The 25,115-nt window shown below is 41.7% G+C and overlaps 2 protein-coding genes across 2 annotated transcripts in view; one reads left to right on the top strand and one right to left on the bottom strand.

The window, feature by feature from the left end:
• Nucleotides 1–4,840: 4,840 nt before the first annotated feature.
• On the top strand, nucleotides 4,841–7,479 carry rasl11b (RAS-like, family 11, member B). Its single transcript, XM_074636117.1, has 3 exons — nucleotides 4,841–5,142; nucleotides 5,252–5,385; nucleotides 6,306–7,479. Exons 1-3 carry the CDS (start codon nucleotides 5,028–5,030, stop codon nucleotides 6,798–6,800), a joined length of 744 nt encoding a protein of 247 aa, XP_074492218.1. The 5' UTR covers nucleotides 4,841–5,027; the 3' UTR covers nucleotides 6,801–7,479.
• A 2,828-nt stretch (nucleotides 7,480–10,307) lies between these two features.
• The window catches only part of scfd2 (sec1 family domain containing 2), a 129,609-nt gene continuing 114,801 nt past the window's right edge, over nucleotides 10,308–25,115 (bottom strand). The window contains exons 7-9 of the mRNA XM_074636128.1: nucleotides 20,133–20,267; nucleotides 14,628–14,747; nucleotides 10,308–10,690 (exon numbers count right to left, since the gene is read on the bottom strand). Coding sequence (XP_074492229.1) covers nucleotides 10,598–10,690; nucleotides 14,628–14,747; nucleotides 20,133–20,267 — 348 coding nt within the window. The 3' untranslated portion in view covers nucleotides 10,308–10,597. The remainder of the gene's footprint in view (nucleotides 10,691–14,627; nucleotides 14,748–20,132; nucleotides 20,268–25,115) is intronic.

The raw sequence follows: 25,115 nt of genomic DNA, 5'->3' as shown, positions 1-25,115 counted from the left end.
AGGTGGTGTATGGTGTGTATGGTGGGGGTAACTATTGTCATTCAGAGGCAACGCCATAGCACACACAACCCCCTCAAACCCACCATACTGCTGTTGACATTCAGAGGCATGCAAATGGTCCAACATGTTGGGAGGTTTCATTTCAATGAGAAAAAAAAACAAACAATCTCTCTTCCTTTGTGAGGATCAGGAGCTGCTTGTGCCGGCAGGCCAATACAATTTCCATCGGTCGTTGGAAATGCAAATGTGCTGCTGGTAGATATAAACAAATAAGTGAAAAGATGTGTGAGTTACCCTCGTTGTCCTCGTGCATATGCAGTAAAGTCCTGCAGGAAAATGGAGGACAGTCAAGTTAAAGGGAGATTTGTCAAGTATTTAATACTCTTATCAACATGGAGTGGACAAATATGCTGCTTTATGCAAATGTATGTATATATTTTTTATTATAAATCAATTAACAACACAAAACAATGACAGATATTGTCCAGAAACCCTCACAGGTACTGCATTTAGCATAAAACAATATGCTGAAATCATAACATGTCAAACTGCAGCCCAACAGGCAACAACAGCTGTCAGTGTGTCAGTGTGCTGACTTGACTATGACTTGCCCCAAAACTGCATGTGATTATCATAAAGTGGGCATGTCTGTAAAGGGGAGACTCGTGGGTACCCATAGAACCCATTTACATTCACATATCTGGAGGTCAGAGGTCAAAGGACCCCTTTGAAAATAGCCATGACAGTTTTCTGAGCTAGTATGACATGGTTGGTACCAATTAGGTTTTCTAGTTTCATATAATACCAGAATCTTCACTCTTGCTTTAAAACTAAGACCAAGTTTAAAATAACTGGCTCCTAATATAACGTTTGCTGACAATGATTAAAGGCAATGAGCATGATAAGCATCTATGATGATACTGGTAACATGACGGTGAGGTTTGCCCCCCCCCGGGGCAGCTCCAAACTGCCTCTCTGATATCCCCAATGAACCTCCTTTGAGGGATCAGGCCCGGGGGCAAGTGGCGGTTGTATGCCTCCTCTCAGCTCCGCTGTAAAAGGTGAGGCCTCCTCGGGAAATCAGTCCTCGCCTCTTTGTCAACAAGGACATCCTCCTCCTCCTCCTCCTCATTTCACCTGCCCCTCTTTCCCTCCGCCAACCCCCCAATTAACTCCACATTCCTCTGTTTGCGGTGAATACCCCGAATTCTCCCTGATAATTACCCACACCCCGGCCAAAAGGATTACCCCCATGTTACCCTCTCTAACCATCTATTGTCACCTCCGTGTGAGTGATCCCCAGAGTCAGGCCTTGTTGTGGCTGTAATTGTGCGCCTTGACTCAAAGGTATTTTAATTTACCTCCAGCCCTCCCTCAGGGAAAGTGAACACCGGCCTCAAGGCTGTTGTTTTGTTCAGATATGAAACAAGTGATGCTGCTCTCCGTCATAATCACTTTAAAGTCGACACTCTGCTGCTTCGACTTCCGGCGTGAGTCACTCCTTTCTGAGTGAATCCTGCAGGGAAAACCTCCACAGAATCCTCCCGTTATTATCAGCCATCATTATCCTCCTCGCCTGGTTGCTAAATGTGAAGCCTCTTAACTTTCGGTGGAACAAATATGCTGCAGCGTGGGCTCAGACTAAAATACCTGACTCACATTGTTCATCTATAAAAGGCTGGAGCTTGTGCTTAATTTGCCCTCAGAGAGATTCCCGTTTACATGTCATCAGTATGTCCAGGATTTACCAACACAGTCTCACGGCAGTTGGTGAAATAGTTACGAAATTTAATCTATTTGATTCGTGTACATCTTTTTTTGTGGTGCTCAGCACCACTTTCAGCAACGAAGTTTTCGTGCTTTTTCCTACAAATGTCCAGCAACACGTGGCGCACGTGTCAATTTCCACTCCAGTCTTTTAAAAAATAAAACTACTTAGTTAGCTTTAGGGAAAGATCAGGGTTTGGGTCAACAACAAAAAAACACCGGAAGTGCAGTAACTTAAGTACGGAAGTCACGTGACAAAAAAACAACTTAGTTAGCTTTAGGTCAGGAAGTGGCGTAACTTAAGGATGGAAGTTATGTAACAAAAACTACTTAGTTAGGTTTAGGAGAAGATCGTAGTTTGGGTTAAAATAACACCGGAAGTGGCGTAGCTTAAATACGGAAGTTACGTGATAAAAACTACTTAGTTAGGTTTAGGAAAAGATCGCAGTTTGGGTTAAAATAACTCCAGAAGTTGTGCAACTTAAGTTCGGAAGTTACATGACAATTAAATCCAATCCGGTCTCCTCCCTATGCGGCAAACCACCACGAAATTTTTTTTAAATTTGTGTTTATGTACTTGAATCAATACATTAAATTTCGTGACTATTTCATGAGCTGCTGTGCGACAGGGCTCAGACTACACCACCTCACTTACATCTAAAAAAGGCAGCTTGAGCCTAATTTGTCCTCAGAGAGACTCCAGTTATGTGCAGTATTTACTCGCTGTTAGCAAGAAAAACAGGCTTCCCATAATGCCGCTGGGTGGAGTTCACTGTGATGTGGTTAGCTACCTAGTAGAAACCATGTCTGCTCACGAATCCTGGGCACTAATTTCATATTTCAGCGCGGCCGCCTGTCATCAGCGCTCTTATCAAAAATACATACCAGACCGTAATCACAGCAGGACTGGAAGCCAAAATACCTGAGAGCACATGAGCACTAGTGAAAGATGGAAGAGAGGGAGAGAGAGGGAGAGAGAGGGAGAGAGAAAGAGAAGAAGTGGGACAAAAGAGATGATAAAGGCTAAATCAGAGCAGAGAGCAGCTGCTGTATCAACAAATGTTTTATTATGTTCCTCCTAAAAACGGATGGATATTTATCGCTCTGTTGCCTTTTATGGATATGCGTGTGTGTGTGTGTGAGTGTGTGTGTGTGTGTGAGTGTGTGTGTGAGTGTGTGTGTGTGTGTGTGTGTGTGTGTGAGATAGCCGTTAACCCCCTGTGTGTTTGTGTGGACAACTCACAAGTTTAGGGGGGCATGTCTGAACAGGTCACCGGCTGCAGCACAACACCGAGAGGGAGGTTGAGCAGGATCCGTCCACATCCTGAACTCTGCTGTTATGGTTAAAAACATGCAGGAGAAGAAAAGGATGTGACTAATCCTCAAATTATGTAGACAAACTATTCTTAGTTTACTAATGAGGGAAAGTGACATTTTCAGGTTTCATTAGAAATCAAGATTAACTGGAAAACAACTGATTTTCATGCTCAATTTAGAGCAACACGTCTTCTTTCAGACTAGTGGGAAAAAAAAATCTAAAAATACACATTTAGGTGTTTATTTTACTACTTTACGTCTGTAGATTTCTCCTAAATTCACCAAAAGTTAGCATTAGATAATGCCTCATTTGTATATTTAAACATCACATTTCAGAAAACTTGTAATACAAAAAAATATTGTCTTAATGTCAGTAATCAACTGGGGAAGTTTTCATGCAGATATCTAGTAGTTAATTTTTGTACCCTATTCACCTGTAGTGTCTTCAATCCATATCTTTAAAGGCCGTTTTCTCTAAATGAGTTTATTCTCAGAGACTCAAAGCCAGAGATCTCCACTTCAGCAGCTCTTACATCCACCAAACCTTCCAGTTTTTTTTCCACTTTTTAAGTTTGTACTTCTTCTCACTCCTTTTCGAATATGTAAACCAAGGCATCAAGTGTCTGACAATTTATTTTGCCCATGCTTTTCTTTGTATGTAAATATTACTTTTTTTTTCTGGCTGTCCACTTGTTTGTATGATTATTCTCTCTTTTTAAATTATTTTTTATTTTACATGTTTGTTTGAAACAAATAAAATAAATAAAATAAATAAAATAAAATAAATAAAATAAATAAAATAAATAAAATAAATAAAATAAATAAAATAAATAAAATAAATAAAATAAATAAAATTGAAATCAATGCAAATCAGCACATATTTAATAAGATAATGCCTCATTTACATAAGTATGTTATCATTAATATATCTTGTATTACAATTTTTCTGAAATGTTATGATTAAATATAAAAATGAGGCATTATCTAATGGTTTGGTGAATTTAGTCTTTAAATATAAAACTACTCAGTTAGGTTTAGGAATAGATTGACCTGGTTAGGTTTAGGCAACAAAACTACTCAGTTAGGTTTAGGAAAAGGTCGCAGTTTAGGTCAAAATAACTCCGGAAGTGGCATAAATTAAGTACGGAAGTTACGTGACGAATAGATCATCATTGACTTGTGGTTTCACACCGGTCTACTGGGTGACAGTCCTGTGTTTATCGCCGCTCTTTATACTTCCCACTTCTCAATTACGTGGATCACATACAAATTAATTTCGTGCTGACCGTCATGACATTTCTTTTTTAATTTGTGTCTATGTGCACGCATCAATACATCGTGACGCGTATTTCTGTGAAACTGGGCTGAAAATAAACACCTGAATGTGAATTTTTGATCTTTTAGTCTGAAAGAAGACATGTAATGGAAGCAAAACAGACCAAAATCTCTTTATTGAGCATTTAGCCTGGAGTGTCTCCCATTAATTGTTGTGACATTTCTGTTGTTTTCTATTCTAATATAACTGTATGACAACCAGCCAGCCCACATCTTGTTCTCCTCTCCCCTCTCTGATAATAATAATGTGTTGTGAGGACATGCAGCTAGAGGTCCCACCTGCTGCAGATGTTTCTCTCCTGTGTATCGCTGCAGATCCACGTGTAGGCGGAGGAGGATGCACGAGGGAGGAGAAAGGATGACCAGCAACCAATCAGGAGCGACCTCAGCTGGCGAGCTATAAAGGATGCGCGCCTCCTCCAAAGCAGCATTCAGACTCTCAGTGCTACTTCAACTGCTGCTCCATCATCCAGAGCTAGTGCTGCTTTATCTGACTCCTACTCAACCAGCTCGGGATTATCTTCATCTTTGCAGGACGAGCCTTTGGAACAGCTTTGGACAACAGTTTTATCTCCAATTTCTGTGTTATTTTCTTGGACAAAAGAAAAATGCGTCTGATCCAGAACATGACGACCATTGCGGAGTATCCAACCCCGGAGTGCTCGGTGCCAAACCGGGTCATTAAGATGGCTGTGATCGGAGGCAGTGGTGTGGGCAAAACAGGTAAGAAATAAACAAATACAAAAAAAATCGCTGCTTTTTTTTGTAGTGGAGTTTATTTATATTGTGCGTCATATCATAATCTAATATTCTGCTTTTTTCTTTATTGCAGCTCTGGTGGTGAGATTCCTAACGAGGCGCTTCATAGGAGACTATGAGAGAAATGCTGGTAATCTGTACTCCAGAGAGGTCCAAGTGGATGGAGAGCAGGTGACCATCCAGGTTCAAGACACTCCTGGTGTGGAGGTAAGATCACATCCTCTCACGCTTTATTTTCTACCTGTTAAAGGGGAGGTTTTTCTTGCTTGTTGGGCCTCTAAATTATAGAGTACGGTCTAGACCTGCTCTATATGAAAAAGGGTCAAAAATAAAATAAATTGAAACCGATCTGTTGAATAATCCAGTACAAAGATAATATGATCTATAGTTCGCTGTTCAGATCATCTCAGCCTCTCTCGACTGGGCATCAGTCCAAAAAACCAAAGAGATGTGTGTGTGTGTGTATAGAGCCCTTCAGTCTGGCTGTCTAATCTCCCATTTAGTCTAATGGATGTCTGAGGCCGGAGTAAATGATACCCTGATCCTGGTCCAGACCCCCTCGGTCCCCCCACACCTCCCTGTTCTGTTCTAGACTGGAGGAGTAACCTTATAGCTCCAGACTGCCTCCGTCAGCATTCCTGTCATGACTAAAGATCGGTTGCATAAAGGGCTGTCAATCGATTATGATATTTAATTGCACATTTTTGATCTGTTCAAAATGTACCTTAAAGGGAGATTTGTCAAGTATTTAATATTCTTATCAACATGGGAGTGGGCAAATATGCTTATTTTATGAAAATATATGTATATATTTATTATTGGAAATCAATTAAAATTACAAATATTGTCCATAGAACCCATTTACATTCATATATCTGGAGGTCAGAGGTCAAGGGACCCCTTTGAAAACGGCCATGACAGTTTTTCCAAACCAAAATTTAGCGTTAAGTTCACTCTAGCTTTAAAACTGAGCCCGCTACAGCCTAAAAATCGCAAGTTGCATTAAAGAAATTAGTGGGGTTAAAACGAATTTACGTTATTATTGTGTAAACTTTGACAGCACTAATTTAAATATTTCTCTCAGTAACTTGTATATTAATCGGCCTCTCTTCTTCTCTCCTCCCTAGATGACTGATAACAGCATCAATCTCCCCGATCACGTGACCTGCTCCATCCAGTGGGCGGATGCCGTGGTGCTGGTGTACTCCGTGACCGACCGCCGCAGCTTCGATTTGATCGAACAGCTGCACCAGCAGGTCGTTCGCACCGGCGGCGCCAACATGCCCCCGGTGATCCTGCTGGCCAACAAGGCAGACCTGCTGCACCTGAGGCGGGTGGACTCCCAGCAGGGCCCTCTGCTGGCGGGCACCCTGGGCTGCTCTTTCTACGAGGTATCTGCCAGCGAGGACTACAGCCAGGTGCACAAGGCCTTCCACCGGCTGTGCTGCACGCTGGCCAAGCAGCAGCCGCCACCGGCCTCCAACAACTCTCCTGCCGGCGCTGCCACAGAGAAGAGGCGCTCGCCACTCATCCCAAGGCCGAAGTCGCCCAACATGCAGGACCTGAAGAGGCGATTCAAGCAAGCGCTGTCGGCCAAAGTCAGGACTGTGACCTCTGTGTGAGGAGGACGACGAAAACTGCTGAACGTGGTCCAGAGTGGCCAGAGAGAACGTATCGGAAGAAGACGAAGAAGATTTAACGCTTCTACGCTGAAGTCCTGGATCAGTCTGGCTGTGAAATGAGAAGTTTCTCAGAGGCTGATGAGTCTTTACAGACCGCTCTGAGCAGCAGGTGTCTGTCCTGTCAGATACCTGTGTGTGAGGAGGTTCATCGTGTGCTCAGGAGTGGAAAGGACACCTGAGGACAACAGGAGCAACTGTGTGAGACTCTAGACTATAAAATAAAGACTAAATGAAGCTGTCCTGGCAACAGCAGCGCTGGAGGACTGCTTATTTTTAGCTGTGCCGCCCATTGTGGCTTTTCTTTATCCAGACATGGCACCGCTACATGCTGGTATTATTATACCTGCCACTTTGAGCTGGAGCTCTGTGCAGCTGAGTGTGTGTGTGTTCAGTCTCCTGTATGTCAGTACCTGCAGTATATGTTTGGAGCATTCATTGTGTATAATGAATGGAGGAGGAGGAGGAGGAGGAGGTTGTAGCGAGGCAGCAGACACAGTATGTAGCGTGTGACGTTTATTATCACTGATGCACTTTATGAAAGAGGAACAATCCAAAGCGCCTGTTGTTATTTATTTGTTACAAATTCACCTTTTTGCTCACAATAAAAATGATGATGAATTGAACTGTCTCTGTTTTCTGTCATTTATCAGTTTGTATGATGTGCACGGCTGTTCTCGAATTAAGAAACTCTTAGTCGACTAATGCCGACCAGACACCAGGAGACGGATGTCCTAAGTCTCAGAGTTTTTAGTCACAGACTGTAATATTTTGCAAAGACTGGGGATCTTACAGGGTCACTATATACAAGACTACAACTAGATTCCTTTAGAGACGATGTCACATCCTCCTGGAGGAAGTTTACTAGAAGATAAACTATTGAGAAAGAAGTGGACAGAAACTTCTACAGCCCTAAAACCCCCCCGGTTAGTATGCTATAGCTAGTTCGCTAACCACTGTCCCAAACAGGGCTACTTGCAAGCTAACACTAGCTACTGGAATGTTTGCTATTAGCCTTCGAGCTAACTGCATCTTCCAGCTGAAGATTGCTGGCTTCAAACGTACGGTTAGCTCATAGGCTAATATCAAACATTCCAGTAGCTAACCCAAGCCCCCAGGAAGAACGCCGGTCAATGATGCCAACTTCCGTAGCGGCCAAACGGCGGTACGGCAACTTCTGTGTCCGTCATGTGATGCAATTGGGCCCAAAAAGACTTTTCCCCATAGACTTACATTGGGAAAGAGACGTCTGTAACTCAGAGGATCATTTTTTTGAGGTGAATTAACTCCCCAGTACGAACACTCTAATAGCCCTTATTTAAATCATGAGGTCCTAAAAGTTGTAAAATGCACTAATGGCTGAATCCAGAGTTATTTCTCTTCCTCCGTTCATGTGAATGAGACCCAGACCGAGGCTGGAGCGAGAGCTGGGAGGGGGAGTTAGAGAGCCGTGGGTCGGCATAACACTCCTACGATTTTGTTGACTAATCGATTGGTTGATTGAATCGACAGATCTGTAAAACTGAGTTTCTCCACAAAGAATCACACAAAAGCACCACTTTAAATCTGGTGTTTAGCAGAGATGTGCTCAGAAGGTTCTTAGAAAGAATCAGTCAGCATGAAAAAAGCATAAAAAACGACAGATCAACTAAAGAAATCTTAGTCGACCAAGATCAAAACCACAGATTAGCCGACTCAGAAGGGGCAGTCCTAATTATTGACAGCAGAAACAAGCTCATATATGCAGACACTACATTTCAAAACTTTCCCTTTTTGAGCCAATGACGTGACGTCCTTGGCTCTATAACACAAACATCACTGCTGCTGTGAGGAGATGACTCACACATTAAGAGGTAGTCTGACCAATGAATAAACTCATTCTTCTAAAGATGCTTTGATAACAGCATTAATGAATAACAGCACTGAAGTAGATCTGCAACGATTCATTTATTAATTGTCAACTATTAAATTAATCTGCAAATATTTTGATGATCAATTAATTGGTCTGAGTAATTTTTTAAAGAAAAAAAGTCTAAATTCTCTGATTCCAGCTTCTTAAATGTGAATATGTTCTGGTTTCTTTACTCCTCTATGACAGTAAACTGAATATCGTTGAGTTGTGGACAAAACGATGACATTTTTCACAATTCTCTGATATGTTATAGACCAAACAACAAGGGCTGTCAAAGTTAACGTGATAATAATGCGTTAACGCAAATTTGTTTTAACACCACTAATTTCTTTCACGCATTTAAAGGTCTCTTGACCTCTGACCTCCAGATGTGTGAATGTAAATGGGTTTTATGGGTACCCACGAGTCTCCCCTTTACAGACATGCCCACTTTATGATCATCACATGCAGTTTGGGGCAAGTCATAGTCAAGTCAGCACACTGACACACTGACAGCTGTTGTTGCCTGTTGGGCTGCAGTTTGCCATGTTATGATTTGAGCATATATTATAATGCTAAATGCAGTACCTGTGAGGGTTTCTGGACAATATTTGTCATTTTAATTGATTTCCAATAATAAATATATACATATATTTGCATAAAGCAGCATATTTGTCCACTCCCATGTTGATAGGAGTATTAAATACTTGACAAATCTCCCTTTAAGGTACATTTGAACAGATAGAAAATGTGCAATTAATTAGCGATTAATCACGATTACATATTTTAATCAATTGACAGGCCTTCAAACAACCAATCGATTAATTGAGAAAATAATCAACAGATTAATCAACAATGAAAATAATCATTATTTGCAGCCCTACATTGAAGACAATAGAAGCACGACTTTACAGCCGCTTGTCTAGAAGCTAAAATCCTTGACACCAGAAAATCAAGTCGACAAAAGAAGCTGTTGAAAGAGCCGCTGGAAGAGTTGATGTTTTCATTAGCGACTCTGAGAACTGCAAGCTCCCAGAAAATGAGGAGAAAATGTTATTAAGCACATGTGTGTTATTATGTTAGAGATCTGTTTATTTGCAGAGGCTAAAAGGTCCTGAATATCCTGTTCTGTTCTGATCTGTCAGAAGGATTTACTGGCCTCCGTCTAGCTGATGTTATGTGGGAGACTCTAGTTGTTCACCATCGATTCCGGTGTTTTTACGTAGGAGGGTGAAACCACTGAGCTCCAGCTGGTGAATCAAGTCAGAGAGAGAATAGAGAGAGAGAATAAAGAGAGAGAGAGAGGACAGGAGGCAGGAGGCTGTCGGCGGAGCTCGAGGTGTGAGCAAATTATCGGCCTTAGCAGACGGTGTGAAACAACGTGTTAATTCTTCCGCTCTCATTTGTCACCGCGTGGCGAGGTGTGAACAGACGCTACCAGAGAGAGAGCGTATTCTCTTCCTCGACCTCACACATGCAGCTCGCTTTTAACGCGTCCCGGTCAGAACGGCTAACAGCCCGAGGCTGATGAGTGCAAACGGAAGGCAGCGTCACACGACACCTGTTGGAAAAGTTTTATTGTTTTATATTAACATTGGATGAAGTGGCTTTTGACAGATTTCTGTTTGGTACATTTTCTATCTTAACAATAAACCCAATATATACTTTTATATAATTAATATACAGTTGACTTCAGCGTTAAACACTCTGACATAAACGGGACGGGAATGTTGGTTCATCATTTCCTCCATTTCCACTCGCAGCTTCTCATTAGCTCCGCTCGCACCTGACGAGGCGCCGAGACCTTTGCAGTGCACGTGTCCTTCCGCGTCTGCACGTGGCGGCCCATTCAGACGCCGATGTCAGGCGTCAGCCTCTGGGTGGTGAAGAGCAGCTCGGGGATATCCGACGGCCTCAGCAGTCTGGTGGACAACACCAGCACCTGGATCAGAGAAACACACACTCATTAAAGTTAAAATAGGTCACTGAGTAACGTCACACTTATTATTTATAATAATAATAAATGAAGCAAACATGAGTGTCAGTGTTAGTAATGTGCAAATCAACAGGGTGCATAAATCAGGTGCCATGGCAACTGGTTTATTGTCTTAATTTTATTTAATTACTTCCGGCAAGAATGTCATGCAGTTTGTCGTCACTGTTTCACTGTTCTTTAGGTGGCGTAAATAGTTTTTGGTTGGTGATACTCCAACCAGAATTCATCTTATCAATTTTACTATATTTCACCAGGATAATCCAGGAAGCCCTGGGTCCTGGTCCAATGCAAAAGTGACTTTTTCAGACATGTAAGATTGCTATCACATTTACATAAAGAGGTGCATGTCTGAAAAGGGTTTTAGAACATATTGTCCTTTTTTCTATGTAAAGAAACAAACTTTTTTTAATATTCACCTGTCAGGTCTACAGGGTTTGACACTGAACAGGCAACATTTCGGGTGGAGTATCACCTTTCACTCTATTTTGAATGAGAATAGGTGGAATAGGTTTTCATCTCAACCGCTGCACTTGCTACACATATATTCTATCGTTAAGTCTATTTTTGCTATTTGAAAAAACATTATTTGTTGTTGTTTTTTTTAGGTTTTTATATCGTTCTGTAGCTTCCCAGTGGTGCTAAAGTCTAAGTTCGTAGGTTTTAGCATCAAAATGTTATTTTTCCTTAAAGCCCTTCTAAGAACTTTTTCCCACGTGACCTGACGTAGGTTTCTGCATGATGACGCTGCTACATACTTTTGGTTGGCGATACTCCAACTAGAGTTTAACTACTATATTTCACAACACTGACCCTCTAGCTGTACATTATTTCGCTTATAACACGGCTACTTACTGAAGAAATCAAAAATTTGACAGAGAACAGAAGCGCCCACAGCAACGGTCTGTTATAAAGAAATACCAAACTGCAGAATGCCGTAATTGACCAATCAGAATTGAGTATTATCCATCATATCCATCATCCTTATAGTCAGTGTATTACCTACAGTAGATGGCGGTCGGCGTGCTCCCAGTTTGGAGAAGCAGATAGGAGTACTGCCACAGAAGCAAAGCAATGTACTGCTGAGTGGATGCCACGTTAGTTTCTGAACCGAAAGTCACACAATAACACAAACTAACTAACCGATTGAGGCAGCGGTAGACCAGCATCTCCCGTGTTCTGAGAGGTAAAAATGACTGTTTTTGTGAATGTAGTCTGGTGGCTTTGAAGAGAGCGATATAACAGGTTCAGTTCCCCGTCAGAAAAGGACTGTCTGATGGCGAGGTAAAGCGGTGTGGACGGGAGCAGCAGAAAACCTATCAATATCAGTTTAAGTGTATGTTATATTTAGAATATATTCCCTGCTTTACCTCGCCGTCAGACAGCCCTTTCTGACGGGGAACTGAAGCTGTTATGTCACTCTCTCCAAAGCTACCAAACTCCATTCACAAAAACAGTAATTTTACCTCACAGAACGCGGGCGAATACATACAACTCCACTTCAAAAAATCCAAACTAACCCTCTCAGTTATTTCCAAACGTTGTCAGCTAGTGCTAGCGTTCACATTATTCATAACCTCATTGAGTATCTTACTTTGGTAACCTACGTCACTGCTTCTTGCTAACGGCTGAGTGGCGTTTCCACTTGTAAAGAAGAACGCAGATGGAGTCTATCTTTAAGTTACTTCAGCTGAAGTTTTCCCTCTCCGAGTGCTTTCTATGAAGCCCGTCCTCCTGCAGTATGTTGTATAACAGAGGAGCTGTTTCTCTTGGAGCAGCGTCGCTTTAACTCCGGGTCATCACCTTAAATTGGCAACGGGCCTGTTTGTAGTGGCAGAGGACGTTTCAGAGGAATTTAGTGCAAAACAGAAACTTTGCAGCTTGTTTTCAGAGTAACTGTTCATCAACGTCTGGCCCACAAACATCCGCCATCACGTAAACAGACACTTGCATGCATTTAGGTGCTCAGGTTAGAGTGTGTGTGGGCCGGCCGTTTATCGTAATAGCTCGTCTTTATTCAGTCTCTCTGATTACAGATGGAAAGGCTTTGATCGTGGCCAGGCCTCTCATTGCCTCTGACCTCATTCTCAAAGCCTTTTATTAAGACAAACCCACATCGCCCCGACCTCCCTCCCTCTCCGTCCTCTAACACACAGAAAAACACATTCATCTGCATGTTTTGCATGTCAGTGTGGGCTGCATGCGTAATCGGCACTTAAAGGACCCAAACACACGAGCATACAGACACAACATCGCAATTACTGCGTTAATATGATGTTGTATCAGATGCCGCTCTCACCTCTCCACCTGATCTGAGCCACCTGTGTATGTAGGTCAGCGTTCACGTTGGTTCACACATTCTTTGCCGGTCTGACCTGACGAAGGTCATGGCAACACACTATCCCTTCTCTTTTTCAGAGACATCATGACTCAACTCAGATCAATGTCACTTCAATTCACAATCTTCCTGACAGCGTTTGTATTTCACGGTTTTGCATTTCTAAAGAAACATGTAATGAGTCATCAGCACGTGTTTCCTCCTGCAGACTGCTTGTGACAGAATAACAAAGCTTTATGAAATAGATTATTGATGAATCATCCACATATAATATGCATCAATGACATATCCATATCTAAGGTAAAGTATCACATAACCAGCCAAGAAAAAGGCGTATAAATCCCACGATAATGAGCAAGGCGTTTGGCGTGCAATAATTATGCTTTTCTTGATTTCCTTGTGTCTTTTGTACGCCGTGTATCTTGTACTGACTGCAATGTAAACGCATCCGCGTATAAATGCTACGGTAAGAGTTAGAGACGTAGTATAAATAGTGAGAAAGACCACTTATGGTGGGTGGAGTCTGGAGGTGGATGGGTGCAACCAACACCGGGCTTTTAACCAGGAGACCCGTGTTCGAGATCGTTGTTAGCCAGTGTTTTGTTTTGTAAGTTATGTTCGTGACGTCGTCACGTTTTTTATTATCGTTTGTGACGTGTTTTCCGTAGTTGTTTTCGTACGTGTTTCACTTCGTTTACGTGCTCATTTTAAGCCCAACAATTATGTTTTTCCTTAACTATAACTAAGTATTTTTCTTGCCTGAACCTAACTGCAGACGTTTGCGTGGCGTACAAATGACACGCAAAAAGGCTAAAATGCGTACTCATGACACGTGGAATATCTGTGTAATGTCGCGGTATTTATACGCCTTCCGCACTGCCGGATCTGGTGTGAATGCAGCCTATAAGCAAGATCAAAATAAAGCTAGTTTACTGCACTAAGCTGCATTACAACTTCATGTAAATCAAGGTGTAACAAAGAGAAGAGCCACTAGAAGACAGAACTTAGTAATTTACAACAACAGTTTCCTCACCTGCAGAAAGCCACCAGGCAAAATGTTGCCACACCGGTGACTTCAGGGAAACAGGAGGATTTTATAGTTCTGTCGTTTCTCCGTCATCTCCGTCAGTGGCCATTGCGTCTCACTTACAAATCGTAGCTGCGTGAGTCGTCTTTGTAAGATACGCTGAGTCGTCTTTAAAGGATTGTTTAAGTAGGCGAGGGTTGAAAGAAACAAAAATAGCGGAAGAATCGCCGATCCTGCTTTTGATTTTGAAGGTTGAAATCGAATTTTGATTCTGTTAAAGGTACAGTGTGGAGGATTTGGCGGCATCTAGTGGTGAGAGCGCAGATAGCAACCAACTGAAACTTCGGTGGCCAACGGGAAAACGTCAAATGCAATTCTGTATTTTTTATATTATCCGTTTCATATTTGAATACAAAGGAATGTGGTTGATTCACAACTGCAACAGAGGTTGAACCGCACCAAAGTTCGATTAAAACGGTCTGAATGTTGTCTTGTGAAAGCGCCCTCAGTCATCTACTCACCTGTGTCCCTGGTTTGTGTGCGGTGACGATCTCTTTGATGAGACGAAGCTCTGAGGGCGTGACTCCACCGACCAGGAAGAGGAAGAGCAGCGGGTTGTCGCTGGGATGCGGACGACTCACCTGCAGTTAAGACGGGACATTGTGATTGGTCAGTAAGTGTTGATTCTGTTTCCCATGATAGAACAGTCTTTGAACACTTGAGCTGGGCGTACTCTGTACCATTTTAGCTCGTTTCTAGCCTCGTTTTCAGCTGCACGACTCATTTTAGAGTCAGGCAGCTTCGTCGGGCGTCGTTTGCCGTGCAGTGTACACGGGGGGCTGAAGACCGAATAACTCCTCCTGACCGGCCGTCGGACAGTCGGATGAATTTCTGACATGTCAGAAATGTTGGTTCTTCTTTACAACCCAAACGATCTACTCGTACAGCAGGAGTAGGAGTTACACAACAACATGTCCAAAATCACACAGTGTACGCCCAGCTTTGATCAGTTCCTCTCTGTGTCTTGATGCCAAGTCACTGCTCAGCTGGACACATGTGATATCATGGCGATGCCAATGAGACTGGACACCATCAGGACCAAACAAAACAAAGCTCCTCCACCTCCGTGTTAAAACGTGAACATGTGTACACACTCTCATATATTACAACACATGCAGACACAAACAAATATCCCACATCACCTGTGTGAGGAAGCTCTCGCAGACATTATGCGCTGTCACTTAAAGATGAATGTTAACAGCAGGGTAGAGTCTGCTGTCTCTGCTGAGCGGGATTGGTTGTCGGGGGGAGTAATGGCTGTGTGCCATTGGTTGCCGAGCGGCGGTCAGGGCACATCTGCAGCCCTGTGGGCGCTGAGCGAGCAATCAGAGCTGCACGGGGGAGGACCCGAGGAGAGAGTGGCCAAACACGTGAAGCAGCAGCAGGCTGGGCTGAAGCATGTCCTGGAGGATTCAACATGTGTTAAGCCAAGAAATTGTTTTGTGTTCTGCTCGTGTTGTATGTTGTGTTTCAACACGGATTCGGTGACACAGATACACCGACTACATGTGCGAGTGCATCACCGGCTGCATGTTTGCAGCATCCACAGATACACTGCAGCTCAGTGTGTGAACCATGTGCACTGCCATGCGCTACTACAAGTGTGTAGAGATGAGATGTGAAATGTGCCACGAAGTGTTATGTGAGAAAAAGGACACATTATTCTACTGTATGTCCTGATGATAGAATACATCTACAGGCTTTCTGAGAGACGCCGCTCACTACATTTCATTTTCAATTCTTAAAAAATAAAAATAAATCAACTGCAAGATTTCACAACGCCAGAACAAAAACAACCAATCAGAGCTGAGGAGTCTCTCGCGAACTCAAACAAACGGTCAAACTAGGCAGCTCTGATCAAATATAAATCAATATTCTATTACTTTGATGTCTATTTCTCTCCTCAAATGTTCTCAGAATCATCTTGTAATGCACGGTTTAGCTGTAAAATGAGAAAGTCAAGCCAAAACCATCACCACCTAACGGCCAGAGCAATTGCCGGCAGACAAATAAAAAAAAAAACTGTCACACACTGCAAGTGAATGAGCACAATATCCAGTTAATATGCAATACAAAAAACACTGTTCTAATGCATAAAACAGGTCAATTTAAAAATGATTTGAAAATATTTAGTGCTATTTTCTTGCTCCGATAAAATTGACTTAAATCCCATACTGGATAGGATCAATTAAATTTTATGTTTATATATTATATGCATCATATACTGAAGCTTTAATTCCTGTTTAAGTTTTGACTAATGTGTTGCTGCATTAAAAAGGTTTACATTTGAAGTGTAATTCCTTTTAATTTTGAAGATCTTTTACCAAGTTGCTGGTGTACGATTTATTATTTTAATAATTAATAACAATTCAGTAAACGTATATTTATTTTTTACATTTTGTTTTACAAAGTTAGGAAAGCAACGTTCAAGTCAAGCCTGATGTTTCCTTACACATAACAGAATGATTCCAGTTTCTTCCACACAGTGAGACATACAGTTTATTACTTAAACACGGGTATCGGATCGGTACTCGGTATCGGCCCGGGTATCGCTATCGATATCGGGACTGAAAAAGTCGTATCAGTGCCTCCCTTAATAAAACGTAAAGCACATTGGTATACAGTAACATAGTTGTACTATAACACGTAGTTTGGAAGGCTTTTGTATAATTTTGGTAAATTTTGTAATGGGAAAAATATATAACTTCAATTTTATAAAGTGTAGTGCCACCAAAATTAGTTTAATAAGTATAATCAGGAAGAGACCATTGATGTGTGAAGTGATATTGGTTTTACTACACTGCATAATACTGAAGTTGTTGACTATTTTTCCCATTAAAAATTCAAAAGAATTATGCAAAATCATATTTTTCCAAACTAAGTGTTGTAGTACAACTATGAGGAGATCATTGATGTGTGAAGTAATTTTGGTGGTACTACACTGAGGTATCAAGTTGCCGAAACCGAAGTCGGAAGAAACAAGATTTGATTCTAAAAAAAAAAAAAGTAAGTTTCATTGCTCATAAAGTAAAAGATTACAAATCAATGTGCCACACTCTCAGTTCTTGTTGCACACATTAATAACATGCCTTCACACTGGAGAGAAAGTGCTGCTGCCCTCATGGAACAACAGCCATTATAAGCAAACAGCAAATTGTTCTCCATTAACTTGATTAACTTATATTAAGTTGCTGGTGTCAGACGGAGAAACTGCAGCCAGATCTCCTGTACAACCGTAGAAACAAAGAACAAACATGGGACCCCAGACACAAACTCACAGTCTGTCAGAGTCCAGACAGCAGCGTCCGCTGTGTTTAACGGTACACACTGTGGAGTACACAGTAGGCTCTGTGGTTAAATATAGAAGTTTTATTGGGTTGTTTTTACCTATAGAACGCTCCAAGTTCAGGTTTATAGATTTACTCTGTCTGAGTTGGTGCTTCGTGGGCCAAGTTTCTTAATTTGTGTAAAACCAGGACACAGTTACACCCCCCGCACCCCCAGGGGTAATCATCAGTTTAAGCAGGCCCAGATGTGGAACAATCAGACCGTGGATAGTGATCTGCTCTGCGGTGGATATATGTTACCCACAAGCCCCAAACCACATGTCTGCTGGAGAAAAACATTTGGCCTAAATATTAATGTAACCCAGAACTTCAGGTCTTTGTGTCTCCCTCTGATGCTTTCAAAGCTGTAAATGAGTGACTAAATGACTAAATGAATGGTGTAAAAGGTGTATAATACCTCCCATTCTCTGCAACTCCAACTGCTTTTTCTTGTTTTAAAGGTGAAATTTGGGTTAAAATGGATAAATAATGAATTAAGGGTTCCTTGTTACTATGTTACAGACTATTTGTTTCTGTTCCTGTGAACCACACTGAGCCGGTGTCATCTGAGGATTACATTCTGCCTTCAAAATAAATGTCATTCTTTTGTATATTTGTATAACACTTACACTTTTGGAAATATCTAAATGTGTCTGAGAAGTGAAGCCAACGCTGAAGTACATTAAACCTGCATTCTTTCTAACAGCCAGCAGGGGGCGACTCCTCTGGTTGCTAAAAGAAGTCTGATTGTATAGAAGTCTCTGAGAAAATGAGCCTACTTCTCACTTGATTTATTACCTCAGTAAACATTGTAAACATGAGTTTATGGTCTCAATCACTAGTTTCAAGTCTTCTTCAATACAGCATGATGTTCATTTAGTAAATTATGGTCCCATTTAGAGTTAAATAGACCATAAAGCAGGGGATGCTTTAGGGCGGGGCTACCTTGTGATTGACAGGTTGCGACCACGGCGTTGTTCAGTGTTTGGTTGAAGGCAGTCATTTCCAAAGACTCGGTCGGGACCCAAAGGCGGGTTGCAGGCAATTTTATTAGGATTGCAAAATTGCAGAATTTCTTCCATCGTCTTTATTTAACGTTTATATCTGCAGAACACCTTTGAGCCACATGAGGGAGCCTGAATCTTTGTAATGTTCTAATAATTGTAGCCTACTTGAATCTACTATGAAAATCTAGCGTACATTCTGTTTGTTTTACTGATGAGAGGAAAATCACCAGAGCCTCTTAACTCCACCTAAATGCATGTATTTGATTTATCAAACGTACCTCTTCAACATGGCTGGTTTACTTATTCAAGATAATATAAGATGATGTGGAAATGGCGGTAACGTTGGTCGGGAACGTTCATTTACGCGCATAATCTGTCTTCCACGATTTATAGAAAAGGTCTATAGGGAATTGTGTAATGGTTTGTCATTTTTAAAAAGTGGGTCCCCATTAATAATGTCTGGGAAACACTGCTTTGAGGAGTCAGCTGGTGAATACATTACAAACATTTGCAAGCCATAATTAGCATTCCGATCAACATCAAAGTTAACATGAATTACGGATGCACCTTGCTAGGTGCTAGCTGCAAAAGGTACCTGGCCCGGTCAGGCTTACAACTTCCCCAGCTCCACCCTCTCGTCCAAATATGGTCACTCAAAGAACGAAGATGGTGACGGCCAAAATGCCAAACTCGAGGCTTTAAAACCGTAGTCGACAAACCAACGGGTGACACCACGGTGACTACGTCTTCTTCTTATATACGGTCTATGCTTGTAATTCGTCCTGTAGTTGTGGAGCTACCTTTACAAAAATCCATCAAACCCATTTGGTGCTGTGAAAAAAAAAAAACATGCTATCATTTGGAAAAATAATAATAAAAAAATCCCAACACTGTTTTTTCCCCATATCCTATATAATTCATCCAATCTTCACAAAACATCACCCAAAAGCTTTGCATGCATTTGTTTTCCGATATAATTGGTTAATAAAGTCCTGGAGGCCTGTAAACACTGCCTTATCCCTGCAATGCAACATCCGATTGCAACCAAGTTTGGACAGATATGGACCCTGAATAAGTCTGTAAAATGTCATTGCACTTCACCCATAGGTGGCGCTGTAATATGGACATAACACAAGGCTTCATTCACACAGGGCTTCTGCTTAATGCTGGTAACTCCTGAACCAGGAGGCGTTCCTCAGGTTATCAACACAGTGCCACCACTCGGCCAGTTATACAGACCAGTCCTGGCGGGTGTGTGAAGCCCATGTAGTGAAGCAAACTGTTTTATAAATGTGAAATGAAAAGCAGCAGCTGGTGACTCCATGTGGAGGCACGAGGCGGTTTGTCCTATAAGTGTGATCTTTGTGCATCTGGTCCTTAAATTGTGGTCCAGGAGAATTAACAGTGGTGGGTAAATACAAGTTACATAGAGCTGCTTTTGATGGTTTAAGTGAGCTACTGTACTAGGGGGAAACAGTGTACGTGTGCAGACATGTGACGCTTCCTCAGCAAATTGTCAAATCAGGTCAAGTTCAAGCAATGGGAGAAAGCACTTTACTGTGCACAGTGGGTAGTTGGCAAAGGAAAGGGCTGCTGACCCCGATACATACAAATATGTGTGAGCATATCTGACCTTCATGAACATGCTGAAGCCGGTCTTGAGCAGGTCAGTGAGGCCTCCAGACATGTGCTCGATGTCGGGACATTCACGTCTGTCGGGGTGGAAGACTTCCTCCAGGATCTGCCGCAGGAAAGGACGATAGGTCGCCTGCAAAAACACCAAACGACACATTTATTTAAACACGACACCTAAAAACACCCCCACTGTTTTATTTCTAAATATAGACGTGTCAAGAGTGATATTCTGCAGTTTGTGAATATCTGTGTATGAATGTGACTGGCTCCTTCTATTAGCCTCTGAGTGAACGGCCGTGGGAGTGAGAGAGAGACACGGTGGAGTTATAAAACGGCTCCGGTCAACAAAACAGGCTGCGAACTTATGAGTCACTTCAGAGGAGAGGAGATTGAACACAATAGGACGGAAAAATCCTGCACTGTTGGATGTGGCTAAAAACAGCACTGTGGTCTATTCTGAGTGAGCGTTAAAGAGGATAAATCAAGTCAAGAATCAACACTTAGTCTGTCAGAACCTCTGAAAACAGCTTTCTCTCAATGGCACCAACGAAACTATTCAAACTACCATTATATTGTTATCATCATATTACATGATACCCAGACATTTAAAGAACATTTTAGATAATTCATTTCAAAATAAAATGAAATAAAAATAAAACTCTTGTCAACTTGTAGTCATTGTTTTTAGCCATGCTACTGACATGGCTCTGGGGACGCTAATGTCAGTCCACCACTTTGGTCCAGACTGAAATATCCCAACAACTATTTCATGGATTCCCATCAAATTCTGTTCAGACATTTATGGTCCCCAGAGGATGTATCCTACTGATTTTGGTTACCCCCCTCCTTTAGTGCCACCATGAGGTTCACATCTGTGTTTCTTTGTGAAAAGGATTACCATGAAATTTGGTGAACACATGTTCATGTCCTCCTCATCACAAGTAATTACTTTCCCATCAGCTTCAGCTGTTCTTTGTCTGTTCCACCTTGAGCTCAATCAGGCCCCGACCCGACACGAACCTGCATAGTTTCTGTCCAAGCCTGACCCGAGCCTGAACCACGGCAGCAGTTACGAGCCCGAGCCTGATTCAAAACCAGAATTTCCACAGTAAAAATAAAGTATAAAATGTATTACAACTAAAGTCTTTCAGTCTTTTCAGACATCTTTCTGACATGCGCCTTCTCCCACTGAATGTTCAGCACAGCCCAAAATAGGTCATATTACAGACTATAAGGTCTGCATAAAAAAACAAAACACACACACCAGGAAATAGGCTTGCCGCCGTAGACGGTGTTACCGGTGTTACACGGTGTCACACAGTGTCACACGGTGTTCGGGCATACACCGATTACATTACTGGCCCATCGCCGCCGGCGTTGTTTTGATCTTCTAATAGAAGTAAAGTTAGTTAATTTTCATGTATCAGCAGCGTGTTATCAATGATCATAGTCGGACGACGGACGCTACAAAGTGAAAGTGTCTGCTCCGTACGGAGTCTCAGCTCTGAGTAGCAGGAGTCAGATTTCACACACGGGACGAGAGCGAGTTGACAGACAAGACGATGGCGAGGATTTGGTGTCAAAGCGAAAAGCAGAAGAGCGTATTTGGCAATGTTTCGGATTTAAACCCAATGCTAAAAGAGAACCATAACGTTAATGAATCGTCATGCTGAGGACGGAGTCTATGGAAACCTGCAGAGAAAGCTCTGCCGCAGATATTGCGTCGTCAAATTCTCCGGTGTAATCGGTAACACCGGTGTTGTCACAAGTTTATTAACCGGTGGGAAAATTTCCTCACCGTCACATCCCTACCGGGAAAAAACCCAACTTGATTAAAGCTCGAGGGAATTTTGAGAAATTACAGGCCGACCCAGGCGGGTTGGGTCGGGCCCAATCGGGTTAAGGCAGAGAGGTTAGAAAGGTTTTAACCATGTTTATCTGTTTTTATTTGCACATTGGGCTCACAGTAAATGCCGTGTATCTCTTATGTGTATAGTCTTGAATCGCAGTAAAGTTTTGCTTGTACTTGTTTTGTGCCAAGTAGCTAATGTTAGCATGCTAATCAGATTGGTAAACATGATACCTGCTAAACATCAGCATGTTAGCGTAGTCATTGTGAGCATTTAGCTCAAAGCACCGCTGTACTTAAAGGAATACTTCACCCACAAAATGACCACAATTACTCGCCCCGTGTTACCATGAATTCTTGAAGAAAACTTTGTTTTTCTCGCCTGCCTCCAGTCTTGATGAATTGAAGTAAACGGAGCCTCGTTTATATGAAAACATCTGTTTACAAACTCTCACACAACTGGTGCAGTATAATCCAAGTCTCATTTATCCAGTCGGATGCTCACTACTTCCCAAACACATGCATCTTCATTCAAACCTGACTATTTAAAGGTCCCATATCGTGCTCATTTTCAGGTTCATACTTGTATTTTGTGTTTCTACTAGAACATGTTTACATGCTTTAATGTTAAAAAAAGATATGTATTATTTTTCCCATACTGTCTGTTTGAATATACCTGTGTTCACCTTCTGTCTGAAACACTCTGTTTTAGCACATTTCAGCAGAATTGCGTTGCTCGGCAACAGCTTGGGTCCATGTTTACTTCCTGTCAGCTGATGCTACAGTCACATACACTGCAACAGGAAATACATTGGGACACATTTAAAATGTTTATGTTTAAAATGGTGTTAAATAGTCTATAAATTGTAGATTTGTGACATCACAAATGTACAGAAATCCTGACAGCTTGTTTTGCAAACGCAGAGTTTCTGAATACGGGCTGTGTGTATTTCTCCGTGGAGTGAGTGTTTCGATACTTTCATAGTTTTTATGTCGCACTTAAACCTGCTTTATAATTAAAAAATAGCTTTGGAAAAACTCACTTTTTACAATATGGGACCTTTAAAAGACTTCCACATAAACAGTCTTTGCAGTCGTGCTACTCGTCCGTGCAAGTCCAAAGTGTTTTAAATAGAAAGGTGAGAGTGTGTAAACGGATGTTTTGCTATAGTTTTTCTGTTGTTAAACGCCGCCTCCATTTACTTCACTTCATCAAGACTTTTCTACATTTTTTGATTCAGAGAAATCTCTTCAAAAATTCAAGGTAACACGGGGTGAATCACTGATATACAAATTGTCATATTGTGGAAGAAGTATTCCTTTAAGTACACCTTCACAGACTCTTAGTCTTGTATTCCTAGCAGTAGAGGAGTCTGTTGACGTTTGATAAAAAACATATCTGAATGCAGAAGGCCAGCCATACTTTGGCTTATTTTTGAGAGTATGTGCTGATGAACATAAACATATTGACAACATCATATGACATAAGCTGCCTCTCCAAAACAGTCAACAGCACCTGGCTAGCTCAACGTTCCATAGTTATGAGCTGCCTCGCTTTCATAGGCAACATATTTCATCACTTTTCCGCTCAGTCTAAAAGCAGGAGTTTCAATAAAACGTTGATGTCCTTGAAGGAGCAGAACCTCAACTAAAGCCTCAGAAATGCTTTCTAATATTCTTAAAAGGTGATCCATGAAAAAAAGGACTTTCTACCCAGCTACCCAGCACAGAATGAACCATTTATAGGCCTCAACGCCGGCCGAGAGAGAAAATTCTAGAAATGTTTTTGTTCCATGGGAGTGAAGTTTGCTGTCTCAGAGAACAATAAGGACCCAGATAAGACTTGGCAGAGGTTTATTTGCGTACTCTGAATAGCTGAAGTCTTAAAATAGACTGACAGGAAGAATATCTTCCAGTAACTTTCCTCATTTTACACAATAGTGACACATCAGGGCTATATGCCAAAATGTGAGCGAGGTATGGAACAAAACATTTTCTCTTTGGATGTTGTTGGAACATCTGGACACTCCATCTAGCAAACTGTTGATTCAAGCATTACATACACACACACACACACAAATAATAATGCATCCAGGTGTTTCTGCCCACAGGCATCCTGTCACCTCGACGTGGAGCATCAGTCCGCATCATTCTTAACTCCTCCAGTCCCCCGAGGAACAGCCACATTCGGCCGGGGGAAGTCCTGCTGTCCATGTTGAATAAATCACGAATTATATAAACTAACATTTACTTGTACCAACATGACTTTAATGCATGGGTCAACTGAGCTGTGAGTAAACACATTAATGATTCACCTCCGGATGAATAACACTCTCTCACTCTCACTCTCACGCACACACACACATCGCACAACCAGCAGCGTCGCAGGCATAAATAATTACGAATCCAGCCCACAGTCACGCACATTTTCATCTGATATCCAAAAAGCAATGCCATTTAATCACCGCCAGCGACACCCACATGATGAAAACAATATTAGAATTAGTCATATGATAATAGCAGCGCTTAAATATTCGTCTGCACACACAAACATGCGAGCGCACACCCTCTCTCTCATGTGAGTATCCGTTTCCCCCACAGGTTTTCTTGGCGTAGAGGTGATTGAACAAATTAATGTTCGAAAAACAACACGCACAGTAGAGAGAACGGAACAGACTGGAATGTCTTTGGGGATAATGTGGTCAGAAGTATAATGACGTTGTACTATGCATCTCATTTAAATCCCTTAAAAACACGTCACACTTACTTAGCTCCTTTTTTTTTTTTTTTTGGCAACCTCACAGTGACGACGAGGCTCCAGGGAAGTCACTGGCACACAGAAAAAATGTTGAATTATTCCTTTAAAGGACTGAAATGAGCTGCACTGTAGAGCTTTATTAGAACGTTGACTAGATTATAGGAGTAAATGAGATGTGTTTTTTCCAATTTAGGCATACTTTAGTTTTGCTTCACAGTATTCAGGTTCAACTGAGGTGGTAAAGGTTGAATGGTTGAAGCCATGTTGATGTATTCAACGTGTCCTCATTCAGCGGTTCGTATGATATCTTACGAAAAGTTATTTTATTATTTTTCGTGCGTTTTCCTATACTTGTTTAGGTTTAGGAAAAGATC

The sequence above is a fragment of the Sebastes fasciatus genome, chromosome 5, assembly GCF_043250625.1.
Source record: "Sebastes fasciatus isolate fSebFas1 chromosome 5, fSebFas1.pri, whole genome shotgun sequence".
NCBI lineage: Eukaryota > Metazoa > Chordata > Actinopteri > Perciformes > Sebastidae > Sebastes > Sebastes fasciatus.
Note: the sequence above shows the minus strand (reverse complement) of the source record. Positions and strands in the feature narration are given on the sequence as shown.